The sequence below is a fragment of the Equus przewalskii genome, chromosome 18 (genome assembly GCF_037783145.1).
Source record: "Equus przewalskii isolate Varuska chromosome 18, EquPr2, whole genome shotgun sequence".
Classification (NCBI taxonomy): domain Eukaryota; kingdom Metazoa; phylum Chordata; class Mammalia; order Perissodactyla; family Equidae; genus Equus; species Equus przewalskii.
The window spans coordinates 2,665,672-2,681,068 of record NC_091848.1 but is presented as its reverse complement, the minus strand read 5'-3'; the positions used below and the strand labels follow the sequence as shown (position 1 = coordinate 2,681,068).

Below are 15,397 nucleotides of genomic sequence, written 5' to 3'. Positions count from 1 at the left end.
TCCTGAGGGGATCTTAGGAGACGAGGCTATGGCAAGGCCATGGGCCAAGCCTGGGTGTCAGAGACCCCTGTGGGGGTGGAGCAGGAAGGATCCACTTGGCCAGGTCCCCTAAGACACCCTGTCCCTCTCTGTTCATGTCTCAGTTTGGCTGGGGTCTGGATGCACTCCGAGTCCAGAGGTCAGGACCTTGGTCAGTGGTGGGGCAGGGGGAGGGGTGAAGGCTGGGGGACAGGGCCTCTGGCTTGGAGGGGGAGTGGGCTCTCCTCAGTGGGTCCTTGAGCAAGTCACTGTCCCTCTGTGGGCCTCGGTCTCCTCCTCTGGGAAATGGAGGAAGATGACGTGGTACAGGCCCACGGTGGGATGATACCGTTCAAAGGAGGATGGAAATCTGAGGAGATTTGTGCTGGCTTCTGCTTGAGAGGTGACGGGAGAGCAGTGATGAAAGTCAGATGACATTGGGTCCTCAGGAGACTCCTGGAAGCAGATGACGTTCTCTTCACACTTTCCAGATGAGGAAAGAGGCTCAGGGAGGCCTGGGCAGACCCAAGGTCACCCAGGAGTGAGTCCTGGAGCTGGGACTGGTCTAGAATCAGAGCACCCTGGGGGTGGGAGCAGCATAGGCAGCAGGGGACTGGAGCCAGATGGCCAAGGTCCGAGGTCAGGGGCCTTGGGGGACGTGTGGAGGGGAGTATGGGCACACTGACCCTGTCCTCGGCCCCGACAGGAGGCGACCGCCGTGTTAGAGACTGCAGAGAGGGCCTGCCAGGGAGCCCAGGAGAGGCAGCGGCAGCAGGTGAGGGTGACTGTGGGGGAGGGGCCTAGGAGTCAGAGGAGAGGGGGCTCCCCCTCCCAGCTGGAGGCCTCCCTCAGGAGACGGGCCTTCCTCCTCCAGCACATCTGCTGTGGCCGCCGAGCCTGAAGTGCCTGCAGTGGCAGTGAGCAGGAGGAGGCCTGGAAGGGCTGGCAGCAGGACAGATTTGGGGTGGGGAGGGGCAGGAGCCACACCCCCTGGGATTGGCCAACAGCCAGCCCTGGGACTTGACTGGTGCATTTTGGTGCTCCTGGAGGGGAGGGGAGGAGGGAATTGTGTGTGTTGGGGTGTTGAGAGGATCCTAGGCTGCTGTGTGTGGGAGCGTGGGGTGGGCAGGAGGCTGGGGTGAGGGGTTTCAGAGGAGGGATTATGGGGGTACCTGAGAGCGGGAGCTCATCACCATGCCCACCCCGATGGCGGCACAGGGTGTCCTCCCCTCCCTGGTGACATTCTTCAGTTCCCTGGAGCTGCTGGACGCTGCGATGGAGGATTATGTGGAGGTGAGTGAGCCTGGAGGTGGGTCTGGGGGCTCAGGCTCCTGAGGGTGGGGAGGAGAGTCCTGCCCTGAGCCCTGAGCTCTCTGCATCTGGCAAAGGTCCTCTCAGCAGAGCCTCCAGCCTCCTGTGGGAGCCGGGGCGTCAGGCCCATCCCAGCGATGAGTGATGGAGGCCCTGCATAAGCCACCGTCCAGGTTCCCTGGGCTGCTGAGGCTCAGAGCTGCCTGGCTGTGTGGCCGCAGGAGGTGGTGTCTGAGCTGGACTCAGCCCCTCCCTCTGGCCCTGCCAATGAGGGAAGAGAAGTCGGGCCCCTCCCAGTCAGGAAGCACATCAGTGGCTGAGCTGTCCCTTCCTGCCTGAGGCCTCAGTGTCTCCATCTGTCATCAGAGGGGGTTGGGTTATGAGGTCTCAGCTCCTCTGTCCCACCTGTTCTGCAGCCCAGAGCCTGGCCCAGGTCCAAGTCCTGTTTCTGGAAGTGTCTGCCCTCTGGCAGTAGTATAACATTGGAAGGGGTGTGGATGGGGGCTAGTGATGGGCTAAGGGGGCTGTTGCTGATGGACTTTGGCTGTATGCCTTCCAGGGCAATGTGTCCAACTTGGAAATGGAATGAACTAAGCAGCTGCGGCCTCACTGTATTGAGGGTGAGGGTGTGGAAATCACAAACCCTCCCTTGGGCAAGACCCCCTCTGGCCCAACCTCTGGGGTCTGACATTTATTTGGAGAGTTCTATATTCAGAGCTGGGGATCCTGTGGCATTGGTGGTTGGGGGAAGGGCTGACATCAAGGACACCTTCCTGGAGGGGGAGTTGTTTCAAGCCAACTGTGAGAGCAGGCAAGTCCTGACTGGAATTGCAGGGAGGGAGGGTTCCCAAGTGGGCAAAAGCCCCAGACCAGCTCCTTGTTCCTCTCCTCACCCCCTCCAAGTGCCCTGCAGGATTCCCCCAGCCCTGTGTGCATCCCGTCCTTCCTCTGGCCCAGGAATTCAAACTCATGGAGGAGATCGAGCTGCTCCAGGAGGCTACAAGTCTGTACACCTTGCAGCCTGTGGAGCACTTTGGGGCCTGGTTCCAGGCTGTGGAGCCCCTGAGCGAGGAGAAGAGGTGAGGTGGGCTGGGAGTTGGGGGAGGGCAGGGTGGACTCTCTCTGCAGACCAGCACCAGTGTCCATGGACATGGCTCCATGGTCAGCCTCAGATCTGGTTGTGTAGTGACCCTTAGGGCCCTGGGACTCCAGCTGCTGGCAGGCTCTGGGAAGCACACCTGAGTTGTGGCTCCTGGTAGCTCACAGCTCCACTCTGTCCTGTAGCTACAGCCTGTCCTGCCAGCTGGAGCCCTGATACCAGTGGACCAGAAAGATTTGACTCCTCTTCAAAGACAAGAAGAACTGCTCAGGGCAGAGTGAGTGTCCAGACTGGCAGTGGCTGAATCCATGGGCTCAGGAAACATTTGGGCTGAGCGTAAGCCTGGGCAGGCAGACAGCTGGCACTGGGTCCCAGCTCCACTGCTGAGCAGTCCTGTCCAGGGCAATTCCCCTCACCTTTGTGGGACCAGTTTCCTCCTCTGTGAAATGAGTGATGCTCAATGTCATCTCCCGTGTCAGGGACAAAAGTGCTGTTGGCTGACTGAGCACTCAGCACAGGGCTGGAGCACAGAGTGCAGTGGGGGTGGGGAGGAGGTGTGCACTCTGATTCTGGGGGAGGCTTCACAGGAAATGCCTTTCTTTATCCAGAAACTAGGCCCCCAACAAAGAGCCCAGTGGCGGCGGCTGATGACCCCCCTGAGACCAGCTAAACCAAAGCCTGTTCCTCAGCAGCGGGACTAAGCTGGGACATTCAGGGTACATGGGGCCACTTCCTCCCATTCTGATGAGGATAACTTTGTGATCCTTTCCTGGGGTCCCCTGAAGGCCACAAGGGAGGGGCCAATCCCCCCATCTCCCTCACACCTTTTCCCCAGTGCCTTTTTTCCCTCTTTGGAGGGGCGGTATTTCTATGGTCTGTGGTAAATGCTGTGTTTGAATGTTATATTAAATGCCTGTTTCTTTCCCAGCCTGGGAGTGGTGCTGTGGTTCTCTGGCTCCCCGCGCTCATGGAAATGAGACCCAGAATCTCACATTCCTCATTGATTTAGAAACCTCGCAGAGTCAGTGTATGTGGAGAAGGGAGAAGGGCCAGCCCCCTCCCTGGCTACTGAAGGACTCCCCCAGTCCCCCTCACTCAGAGGACGGGAGCAGTGCAGTGTGGGGCCCGCGGTCCAGGAGCAGAGAAGGCCCCTCTGATCTCCTGGCATTGAGAAGATGGAGGCACTTTCTCAGGCAGAGTGACAACCACTGCGCTGGGGGTGACTTTAAAACTAGGACTTGCCAGGACCATGTCCTGCCCAGGACAGTGGCTGCTTTCTACGCTCTGGAGTTAGAGGGAATATTTTCCCGGTTTCTCTTGCACACAGATTAGGAACTTGTAGTTTTCTGATTCAGTCTCTGGATTTGCATCAGCTCTAAGTGAGGAAAATAATATAAAAAGCTCAAAAGGTGCACGTGGAGAGGAAGAGGCCAGAGGAAGGTCCTGTGCAGACAGACTAAGGGCAGGCAGGACTCTGCCTCCTCGGGCCCTCGAAGGCCTCCCTGTTCACCCTTGACCTAGACTTGATCCTCCTGGGCTTCAGGTCCCTGACTCTGAATTCCTTCTCCTGCTGTTTTCTATCCAAGGGGAAAGCTATGTGATGCAGCTTTTCGGGCCTCAGCCGGGTCTCCCTCCATAAACCTGGTGCTCCCTGTGAACTAGGATTTTCAGCACCCCTGCACTTCTGCATACAATGGTCTCTTAGGGCAGAAATTCCCTAGATGCCCTCAGCCTTTCTGCCAAGTCCATGGTGGCCACTCCTCCCTAGCTGGGCCTGATGGATCCCAGGTGAGCTCTGCTTTCCCAGGATAATAGACCATCATCCTGGCCAGGAATGACCCCACAGTCTCCCTTGCTGCCCAGGGTGACTTCTGGGCCTGTGTGCTTCTCAGATCCATGGTCTCAGACAATCACCAGTTTACACACTCTGGTGTATTTTTACTGACTTTTCCTGAAGAGGTAGCTGGGCCTGAATCTATAAAGTCTGTAGCCCCTTGGCTGGCTGTATTCTTTTCCACAGTCTTGTGCTGTGGCTCTGTCATGGAGGTGTGAGCCTTTCCTGTTGGGAGCTTTGAAAGAGGAGGCATAGGAAGGGTGTGAGTTGGGGGTCCTGCGGGGAATGCCAGCAACCTGATGATCTGTGAGTGTGCGTTGACACAGCCTTACCAAGGGAAATGCTGAAGTGCTTCCCATCTGGGTGATAAATAGACACTGCTCTGAGCTCAACAGGAGCACCGGCTCCAGAACCAGGAGCTAAAGCCTTACCAACCAGCTTTTGCAATCTCGTCCCTTGGAAACAGCCTGAAAGACAAGGGTCAGGTGAATCGCTTGGCACTTCTGACTCATCCCCTCCTTCCTGGTGGCTGCAAGGGTCACTCAGACACACGGCAGGCTGGGCTCTGCCAGGGAGGCCTTCTGAGGACAGCCGGAAGCTGAGGATCGATCCTGGTTCCCGGCAGCCCAGGCCCTTCCTGATGCAGCACAGCCACCCAGGAAAGAGACTTGCCACAGAAAGGTGGGGAAGGCTGTGCTGTCCCTCCAAGGAGAAAGAGTCGTGGCAGGTCCCAGGGCTAGTCCAGGGCCGGGATGAAGGCACGGGTATCCCAAGAGTGTCTCCTCCAGCACTGGGATGCTCCTCACAGCCGACCCAGCAGGTAGCAACATTTAATAAGTCTCATGTGTACAGCTGTGGCAGAGGAGGGACAACTGAGTGCATGTTTGGGCTTCCATTGGCCAGAGTACAGATAGTCACTCAGAAGAGACCTATATTTCCAGTGAGGGCTACAATCGATCTTTGGTTTTTTACACTCTTATCTCCCAAATTTATTTTTTTTAATGTTTTTGTTTCCTGTTTTGAACTTTTCATTTTGTTCTTTTTTCCCTCATTTCATTGAGTTGTTTGGCTCTCTGTGCTGCTTTTGAATGATTATTTTGCTCCTTTCTTCTCCAGCACACCAAGGATGTTCCATTTTATCTTGTGTTCTCCACATTTTGGTCCACGTTAGAGCCAGTCAACTGATCAGACCGTTAGAGCTCCTTGTATCCCTTCAAGACACAACATTGAATAGAGAACCTCTGCTGAGTGGGGCCAAATCAATTCATTCTACCGAATCAACTGCGTGTTCCTTCCTCCATTATCCCAACCCCCTAATATTCCACTTCTTCATGGTTGTCCTAGGTTTCTCTCTGTGTGAACTGGGAAAAGGATGCAGTAATTTTGGAGTGTAGCACATTTCCTTATGGGTCCCCTTTTGTATCTCATGCTTTGGGACCTGCCAGGAGTCAAGTTCACCTCAATTGAGTCTTGCTCTAGAAGCCACAAGGGTGATGAGTATAGGTCCTGAGGAGGATCATCAGTGTCTTGCCAGGCAATGACCTCAGGGGACACGATGACAGGATCCTCAGGAAAAGCAGGGTTAATCTCCTCAGACAGGAGGAGGAGGAGGGCTGCTTCCACTTACAATGCCAGCTCTGCACCATGTGGGAGTTAAATGTTCCAGCTTAATTGGGAACTGACTGTACGTCCCCATTCCAGTTTTCAGGACCCAATTACTACTAAATCAACGCCATCACTTTCACCACTGTGCAGATGGGGATTCAACCTGTGTTGTAATTCAGCCACTTGCAGGAAGAGACTCCGGGTTAGGTTTTCAGAAATCTCAGCTCTGAAGCTACAGGAAGTAAGAGTTTGTTTCAGGGAAGATACAGACACTTCAGGTCAGTTATGGTGGTTGAGCTGAGCTGGGAATTTGACACCCTGTGCTCATCGTTTCCTTTCTCATTAATCAAGTGCAATTAGAAGCAGTTAGCTAATTTCATTACATTTGTTAATTTGTCAAGAATGATCTCAGGTATAAAATATAAACTCACTGAGAACTTTCCCTTTCATAAACATTTGGTTAGGAATATCCAGTGGTGATATTTTGTGTACCTCTGTTGTCACAGCCTGCCATCAACTCTCAGCACCCTCTTTAACACTGGAAATAGGGTCTCTGGTGCCTTTCAACTTATTCAGATCAGAGAACCAATTTCAGAAACCCCAACGAACCATGTTAGAAAACACATCTTTAAGGTTCTGTTCCTCAAGAACCATCTTTTGTACCAAAATCTGTATCAGAGTTCTCCAGAGAAAAAAATGTATTTATTTATAATATGAACATATACATTTGTGTATACATGCATACGTCCTACCTCAGCAAATGACAGGCTCATATTCTGGGAAATGCATCACTAGGTGATTTTGTTGTGTGAACATCATAGAGTGCACTTACGCAAACCTAGATGTGGCAAATAGAAATGGCAAGAAATAGGATATATTGGGGTATATGAGGAAGACATTTGGTATAAACCTAATTCGGCCTGACTTTGTTTTTCCAAAAGGGCCTGATGTGGCCATTGAGCAGGCATTGTATATCTGCTTTAAGCATTTACTGTGGCAAGAACAAATGGCCTTAAGATAAAGGTGCAACTTCCCCCGACATTGGCCTTTCCTTACGGATAAGCATCTTTCCTTAGGCTAGGAACTGACTGCTGTGCTCACCTTTGACCACCCAGCTCACCTGTGAGCACCCAGCTGGAGACAACAGATCTGCCACCCTGCTGTGTCCACCAAGACAGCAAACCTATCTGCTGTGTCCATCAATCGCTGTGCAGACAGAGCAGTCCCACGACTATTGCAAAAGGACATTTCAACCCTAAGTGAAACATCCTCTTTGGGAGTATATAACCACTCTGTACACCCCACTTCTTTGGTGCCCTTTCTTCCTTTGGGAAGACAGGCCCCGGGCCATGGTCCTCACATTTTAGCTCAGAATAAATTCACCCAAATTTTCATTTATAGATTGGTTATGGATTATTTTTGTTGACATTTCTTGGTGTAGTTGGCAGGATTTCAGAGAAACTCACTGAAGACCACCTGGAATCTACACTGAACTGGCATTTGGCACCAATAGGGGCCCACTGAGCCCCCTGGATCACTGCATTCTTCAGGTGACCCTGGTGAGTTGTCTTGAAACCTGGACCTCCTTATTTTAAGTTGATGGTCCAAGAGTTTATATGAGCTGGTTAAGGTCTTAAGACTAGATGTCTTAATCAAGTATTGGTACATACCCTAAGTAAGAGGAACCTAAGAGGAATTTCCTAGGCCAGAGGAGCCTAGAGGAAATTTAGAGTGAATGGGGAAGGCTGATGTTTTTAATTTGGCTTTAAATTGGAAAGAATTGTGTCTATAAAGTCTGAACAAACTGCTTGATAGAGAAATGAGAGACTGAACGTGTTTGGCTTTGAAGAAAGGGACACTAGCTCCTCCTGGCCTTTACTAAAAGGTGTCCTTAGTGACTGAGGACCTCAACAGGAGTGTCAGAGGATCAATCATTGTGATGTGCAGTGGTCCTGTAGGGAACTCCTCTCTCATTCATGGTAATTAATTATGGCTCATCTGGGGATGCACACATAAGGGCTGGTCACCCAGCGCTCTGAGCCCCCATGGCAGTGTTAGACTGTTGGCGTGAGAAACTGAGGTATGTAAGAGAGTGTTTATGACCTTTCTCTAGGGAGTGACACTCACAAGCAGCACATTTTCTGACCCATTACACTGTCCTTAGAAGTTGTTCAGACTTTATAACAAAACAAAAGTGGGAAATCAAGCTTCTAAAACAGCCCAATCAGTTCCCAAATGGGCAGCCTCTCCTCTGGAGTCTGATTGGCTTCATGCTATGACTGCAATTGCTTAACAAAGGGTGATCCCAAGCCAGATTGCTAAGGCCAAAAGAAGGAAAGAAAGAGGAAAAGACTGGGAAAACACATTTTTACACTGTGGTCTGCTATGAGAACACCTAACTCAGAAGTCTAAGGAAAGTCTTTGTGGTATCTGTCTGTTGTGTGTGTGTCTGTATGTATGTTACAAATGTGTGCTACTTTACCCCGGGATGGTACAATTTCTAAAGAGCTCTATTCCATTGACTTAAAGTAAGCACTTACAAAAAGTTTTTCTAAATGGAACTAACCCAAATGTCTTTCAAGTTAACATGATATAGGTTAATCTTCAGTTAATGAAAGTTTAAGTTTGTTGGTTTGATTGAAAAGGCATGTCCTCAAGAGTTGTTGGTATTTGAATATGATGCAGACATGCAGCCTGGGTTTACTAGTGTAGAGGAGGAAGACATTTCCTCTACCTGCTCTGGGTTCTTCTGACAGGAGAATGAATCAAATTCACATGCGACAGAATAACAGGAGAAAGTTAAACAAAGCTTTATAACATGTATACGTGGGAGAGACCCAGGCAAACTGGGCAACTCATCAAAATGGCTGAAGCCACCACCTTAAGTATCATCTTCAGCTAAAGACAAAGGAGGATGTTGGGGGTCGGAGGAGTCGACCATAGGAGATTACCACACAAGTACAGTAAAGAAGAGTCAGGTTATTATGCAGACTTGAGTCCTTGCCTTCCACATTGATGAGTTTCTAGAGACAAGGTCATCCCTCCTTCTTCCTGGTCCAGCAAGGGAGACACCTGTACAGATGGAGATTTCCTTTACAATGTAAATGTCTCTTAACAAAGGGTAAGTAAATTCTACTTTTCAGAATTTCTTTCCTGTCTGCAGTTTTTAAAAGTAACCAGCCCAAAATATTCCTCATGCCAAAGACACATATCTTGGGATGGCCAATTCCAGTCCCCCACACTGGGAACTGTGCAGAGGTATGGTAAGGTCTCCTACTCCCTCTTTCCATCCTTCAAAAACAATATTTCCTATTCACCTGGGGTATGTGCAATTTATGATGTGGAGAACAACAGATCAAGAAGAAAACTTCCCTTAATGCTTTTAGCTTCATTATGAGGGATGAAAGGGAAAACATGCGCCTTGAATGATGAAGTGTTTATGGTGTGGCAAGTCCACAAATACATGTACTTGGCTAACAATTCTTCTGAGGATTCATCTTCCTTGTCCCTTTAATTGTACTGATTTTAAATTTGGTTTTGCCCCCACTATAAATGTTAGGAGATCTTTCCAAGCCTTTAGCCTCACTATCCAAATGAAAACAAGTTTAACATAAAGACAGTAGGGACAAAGACAACTTATTATTGTGGTGTTATAGACATATTAGACTAAATTAAAAGTTTTTAATATTATTTTGGCTTTGCCACGATATTACTATTGCAAACATCACTGTAGCAGACACCTCTGTCTCCCTACCCCTTGTCACTTTTGGCCACCTCTGACTTGGCTTACAGCCATGGTAGACTTTTCCTGGCATGCTGGCAGCTTCCCATTTCAAACATTTCACTTCTTTTTCCTCAGAGCAGAACGTCTTGAGAGCTTGCTCAGACCATAGGCAAGACAGCTTGGGATTGCATGAGATTTTGTTGTCAAGGAGCAGTACTCAACCAGTAAGGGGCAGGAATCAATGAACAAACACCAAAGCTTTCCTAGTCTTCTTTCAAACAATTCCTAGAAGTGTAGAAGTGATCTGAAGGATACTCCAAAGCATCTCAAGTGATGGATCCTTAGTTGCTTACAGCAGTAATCTATACTTTCTTGCACATTTCATTAACTTTGTCTCTTCTCACTCTCTCATTCCACATTCCCTCATTCTTGCTTCCTGGTATTATCTACCAAATAAAAATGATATACTCAAGTCCTTGCTTCAGGGTCTGCTTCTTGGGGCAATTTCCTCTCTGACAACCCTAGTCCCTTTTATGCTATTAGTAGAATGAATCTACACATATCTATAGCACAAATGACACTCTATGGAGGCATGACAATAAGAGATAGTGATAATAGCACAATACTGGATAACTGGAAGCCCTATCAGAAACCATTGCTATCTAAGATACAGACACTCAGCATCAATATCCCTGACCTGACTATTAGCATCTTTGCTTAGACAGCATTCTAGGTGGAGCTTTCAAAAAATGCTTACTCTCCCTTCAGAATGTTTGCCTAGAATCATAGCATAAATATAGAAATAATACCAAACAGAAAGAAGGTCCCTTACTACCCTCAAAAAACATAATAATAGTGGTAAAAACATATCATTACTCCAGAAAATATAGCTATGAAAAGAGATTATCAATATGCATGTGTTAACAAAAATAATCCATAACCAATTTATAAATTAAAATTTGGGTGAGTTTATTCTGAGCTAAAATGTGAGGACCATGGCCCATGGCCTTTCTTTTCAAAGGAAGAAAGGGCACCAAAGAAGTGAGGTGTACAGAGTGGTTATATACCCTCAAAGAGGATGTTTCACATATGATTGAAATGGCCCTTTTACAATAGTCATGAGACTGCTCTGTAGGAACAGTGATTGACGGACACAGCCGGTAGTAGGTCTGCTGTCTTGGTGGACACAGCAGGGTAGCAGGTCTGTTGCCTCGAGCTGGGTGGTCAAAGGTGAGCACAGCAGTCAGTTCCTAGCCTAGGGAAAGATGCTTATCCTTAAGGAAAAGCCAATGTGGGGGGAAGTTGCATGTTTATCTTAAGGACCTTTGTTCTTGCCATAGTAAGTGTTTAAAGCAAATATACAATGCGTGCTCAATGGCTGTGTCAGCCCCTTTTGGAAAAACAAAGTCAGGCTGAATTAGGTTTCCACCAAATGGCTTCCTCATATACTCCAATATATCCTGTTGCTTGCCACCTCTATTTGTCACATGGCATAATGTACTCAGTCTGGTGTTGGTGACTATACTTATATCTATAATTTAAATTGAAGACAGGCATCAAAAATAGTCATCTAGTAATCATGATAATCAGCGCCATTTCATCACCTGCAATGAGGAATGAGTTCTGGTTTCCTCATGTGATTACTCACCTAACAGCAGTCAGAAGAATTTGTGAGTGTCTCTCCCCTTCGAGACACTCTCCTAGGGCCTTGAATATTTCTTGCTTATCCCCAAAGCATCTGAGAAGAGGAAATACCACCACTGGTCTTTGCTAATTTGCCAGGGTACCTTTGATTTTCCTATTGAGGAAAAGTTCTTTTATGTAGAAGTCACCTGTTTTGCTTTGTTATTATTTTTACTGCATCCACTCAAATGTAAGTACATTATTTGTTGGATACATGCTTTAATCATCAAGTTACTTCAACATTCACCATTTTCCCCTATGGCTTCTTCCCAAGATTTATGTCTGAGGATGAAGACAAAACTCTTTAAACAGGTACTATATTGTTTTAAAAGATTCAGAAGGAATACAATTTATGAATATGTGTGTAACCTATTTTTATTTCTTTTCGTGATTTAGGGGACTAAATTGAGTTAATGATACCTTAATTCCATGTCTCATAATCATCATCAGTTCTCATTCCCCATCCCCACTTCAATTTCCCTTCCCCACATGGTTACCTCCTCTACAGAAGTTGATATTTGCCCTTAAAAAGGAATACAGCCCTACAAAGTAAATATAATGCATACTCACGTTGTTATATAGCTCATTTTGATGCTTAAACGTTCTCACTCAACTATATGTTTTTGAAGTATATTGATTTTACTGCATACTCACCAATATTTTGCTTACTTTTGTTATTGTAATTTGGATCTTCTTTCATTTAATATATGTTTGTTCCCATAGGAATAGGGACTTAGTTAGTTACCAACTCTTGACTTCTACATGTATAACCACAATTTAATTGTGTGTGTGGTCCTCACTGATCCATGAATGAACCGTTCTGTGAATTATCTCCTGGAGTGGGTCCCTGATATGGGAAAAATAAGCATATTTAATTTATGTAAATAAGTATGGATCTATTTTAAAATATCTTTTATCAATATACATTCCAGTATCAGGACAAGAATTTCATGCTCTGGACATCCAACTTAAAAATATGTACTGCTTCTACATATAGAAAAGAATTGCAATAAAAAATTAAATCAGATTTAACTTTATAGAACTAAAATTGTTTTGTCTTAATACATTTTTCTTTAAAAATAATCCAAACACTGATCTGAATTTAAAATAGAAGGATGTACTAAGCACAACCAATGTCAAACAGAAAGTTCAGAGCTTATAAGAGAGACAGATAAACACGATTTTAACACAGTTTTAATATTTGAATGTTTATAATAGTGACAGGATACACAATTGTGGATAATGCTGATGAAGTTGTTGAAGTGACACACGCTCTGTAGCAGAGGGGACTGGCTGATCACCAATCTCCTTGCTTTTCCTCTTGGGCACATGGCTAGACTATTCCTCATCCTCCTTGCAGTCAGGTGTGGTATCACAGTCTCTTTCTCTCTGTAAGCCATTCTCTCACCACTGTGTGTTTGTCCTCAATGGTGTTCCACAGAACCTTTGTGGTTTAGAGCTTGTAGTTTCCTATCATTGAAACACCAAATGTTGATAAAATGTTGAAAAATAGAGAGGAAGCAAACAATGAGAAAAGTGATGACAACAGAAGTGAAGATGCCACCACAATCAAGAACTCTTTGTTTTTAGCCATGTTGCTTATTCAGTGATTGAGAAGCAATATTTTAAGCATTCATATCTTAATATGACAGTTTCTTACTTAGATATCTCATAGAGTTTTAAATTAATATAATCTCATGAATCTATGTCTTAGTCACTTTTTATGATTGTGTTAGTTTTATCATTCAGTAATGTATTCTATTAGATTTTTTTTTTTTTTTTGCTGAGGAAGATTCACCTTTAGCTAACTTCCACTGCTAATCTTCCTCTTTTTGTATGTGAGCCACCACCAAAGCATGACCACCGACAGACCAGTGGTGTAGGGCCACATCCAGGGACCAAACCTGGGTCACTTAAGTGGAGCATGTGGAACTTAACCAGTAGGCCACTGGGGCTCACCCTAGATCTTTGAAATATATATTTTATAAAGTGTTTTTTAATTAAATCATTAGTAACCTCTTCTGACCATTGTAGCCCAAACTGATTTGTGGTTATAATTGTTTTTTAAGAAGTAGATATTTTGATATTTAATTATTATTATATACTATATTATATATTTTAATATTGTTTGATATTTTAGTTAACCCAAATTCAGATACATCTTGTGAGATGAGGTAAAGAGTTTAGAGTTTATCACACCTGTCAACAAAATTGGTCCAACCCAGATAATGGTTGCTTTTTTTAAAAGAAGTCTTTATAAGTATTGAAAGAGTCAAAACAAATCCTGAACAGAAGCTCAGAATAGAAGGTGACGACTGGGATACAATATATGGAAGGGTCTCAAGCTTCATAAATAGCTTTATTTAATAGAAGGATAGAATAATTTTATAACCTTTAATTGATGTGTTGACAGAAAAGAAAGGAGAGGCAAGGAGTAAGAGAGAGGAGCCTATATAATGGTTTAAGGCTGGGGGATATATAAAGAGGGCAAGTAAGAAATTCTTTTGTGGTGCAGAGTTGCTAGTCTAAGAATGAGGAGGCCTGATGCTGTCATATAAACCTGTATTTTGCCTCGTTCCAACCACATCTGCAGTGAAGTTTAGTTTTTTGGCTGATTTCTTTGAAAGGACTTTTTCATTTCCATGGATGTGGCTTGTGGAAACAGCCGTTTGGAAAGCAGAGATGATAGGTGTGACCTATGACAATGGAAACAACTGGGGTGAAGGCCTGTGGGCTCCCAGGAAGAGGACATTGGCTGCTCAAACCAAACTTATCTAGACATTAAGGAACAAGAAATTCTCCATTGGAAACCTTGAAACTCCTCAGTTTAACTTTTGAATTTAAAGAATTCTGAACTGCCTATTTCTGTTGTCTTTGCTTTGCATGTCATGCCCACTCTCCCTCACTCCATTGTATTTTAGTAGTGTTTTACACATACGATCAGAGATATGGCTCATAATAACTCAACAGTTTCTTTTTGGCCATGAGTGTCCTTGAGAATTGGTGTCACTTTGAGAAAATGAACTTTTTTGGTGTAGTAACATTTCACTCCAAAATACACTAAATAAAAATGCTAAAATAAGTGGTATTGGTTGCTAACGATTTCAGAACAAAGACAGTTAACTCTATATAACAATTTTTAGGATAAGCATATAATAAGAAAAAATTAATTATACATATTATTTGGATAAATATCAACATTTTGATTTGTGAACATGAATCAAGTGAGAAGGATGAACAAGTGGAATCCCTTTTTTAATAGTTTTTCAGTCTGTTTTGCCACATGTCCTATGTCCATGCATAGCTCAGTATTTTCCACTTAGTTTTTATTTTCTCCTAAAAGTTTACTTTTTCCTGTGGTGTAAAACTATTTTAAGTGCAAGATAAAAATAGGTCCAAAAAGTTTGAGAAATTGATGGATAAAATGCTGCAAAAAATAAAACCTTTAATAGTTGATCAAAAATATCTGTGGCAAGAAAGATGATCTGACTGTTGACCACCTTCCAAGAAATGACTCTCACAACTTCCACCACCAGCCACCAGGCTTTCTCTGCTTGTTTAGAAATTATACAAACATTTTAGTAACATGTTTTCTTTTAAAATGTGTTTACAGGGGCCGGCCCGGTGGTGCAGTGGTTAAGTTTTCACGTTCCAGTTCTCGGCGGCCTGGGGTTCGCCGGTTTGAATCCCGGCTGTGGACATGGCACCGCTTGGCAAGCCATGCTGTGGTGGGTGTCCCACATATAAACTAGAGGAAGATGGGCATGGATGTTAGCTCAGGGCCAGTCTTCCTCAGCAAAAAGAGGAGGATTGGAAGTAGTTAGCTTAGAGCTAATCTTCCTCAAAAATAAAAATAAAATAAAATGTGTTTACTTTCAAATTATTGTTTATTACTTGTATGTGTGTTTTCTTGGTCAATTAATGCATTTTTCTGTAGAGAAAATTGTATATTTCAGGCTGGGATAAAAAGGATTAATTTTTTCCCATTTTGAAATTAGTGGAATTTTTAACTATTTACTGCCTCTTCACTTAGTAGGATTTTCAGGAGTAAAGGAAAACCCTTAAATGAAGTCAGTTGTAGTTTTAAATTTCCATTAGTTAGAACAATTGACCTGGGTTACCA

The 15,397-nt window shown here is 45.2% G+C and overlaps 1 protein-coding gene across 16 annotated transcripts in view; it reads left to right on the top strand.

The window, feature by feature from the left end:
* The window catches only part of LOC103563328 (ral guanine nucleotide dissociation stimulator-like), a 90,762-nt gene that overhangs the window by 51,078 nt on the left and 24,287 nt on the right, over positions 1-15,397 (top strand). For 10 of the 16 annotated variants that reach the window (XR_011529280.1, XR_011529284.1, XR_011529278.1 and 7 more), the window contains 5 exons: positions 725-793; positions 1,237-1,311; positions 2,233-2,408; positions 2,614-2,705; positions 3,037-3,355. Coding sequence is in view for 6 of the 16 variants with exons in the window: in XM_070582974.1 (XP_070439075.1) it covers positions 1,294-1,311; positions 2,233-2,408; positions 14,888-15,026 (333 nt within the window). In the remaining 10 variants the exon portion in view is untranslated. Of the gene's footprint in view, positions 1-724; positions 794-1,236; positions 1,312-2,232; positions 2,409-2,613; positions 2,706-3,036; positions 3,356-14,887; positions 15,161-15,397 lie in introns of those variants that run through there. The other 6 variants (XM_070582974.1, XM_070582976.1, XM_070582975.1 and 3 more) reach the window with 2 other exon arrangements.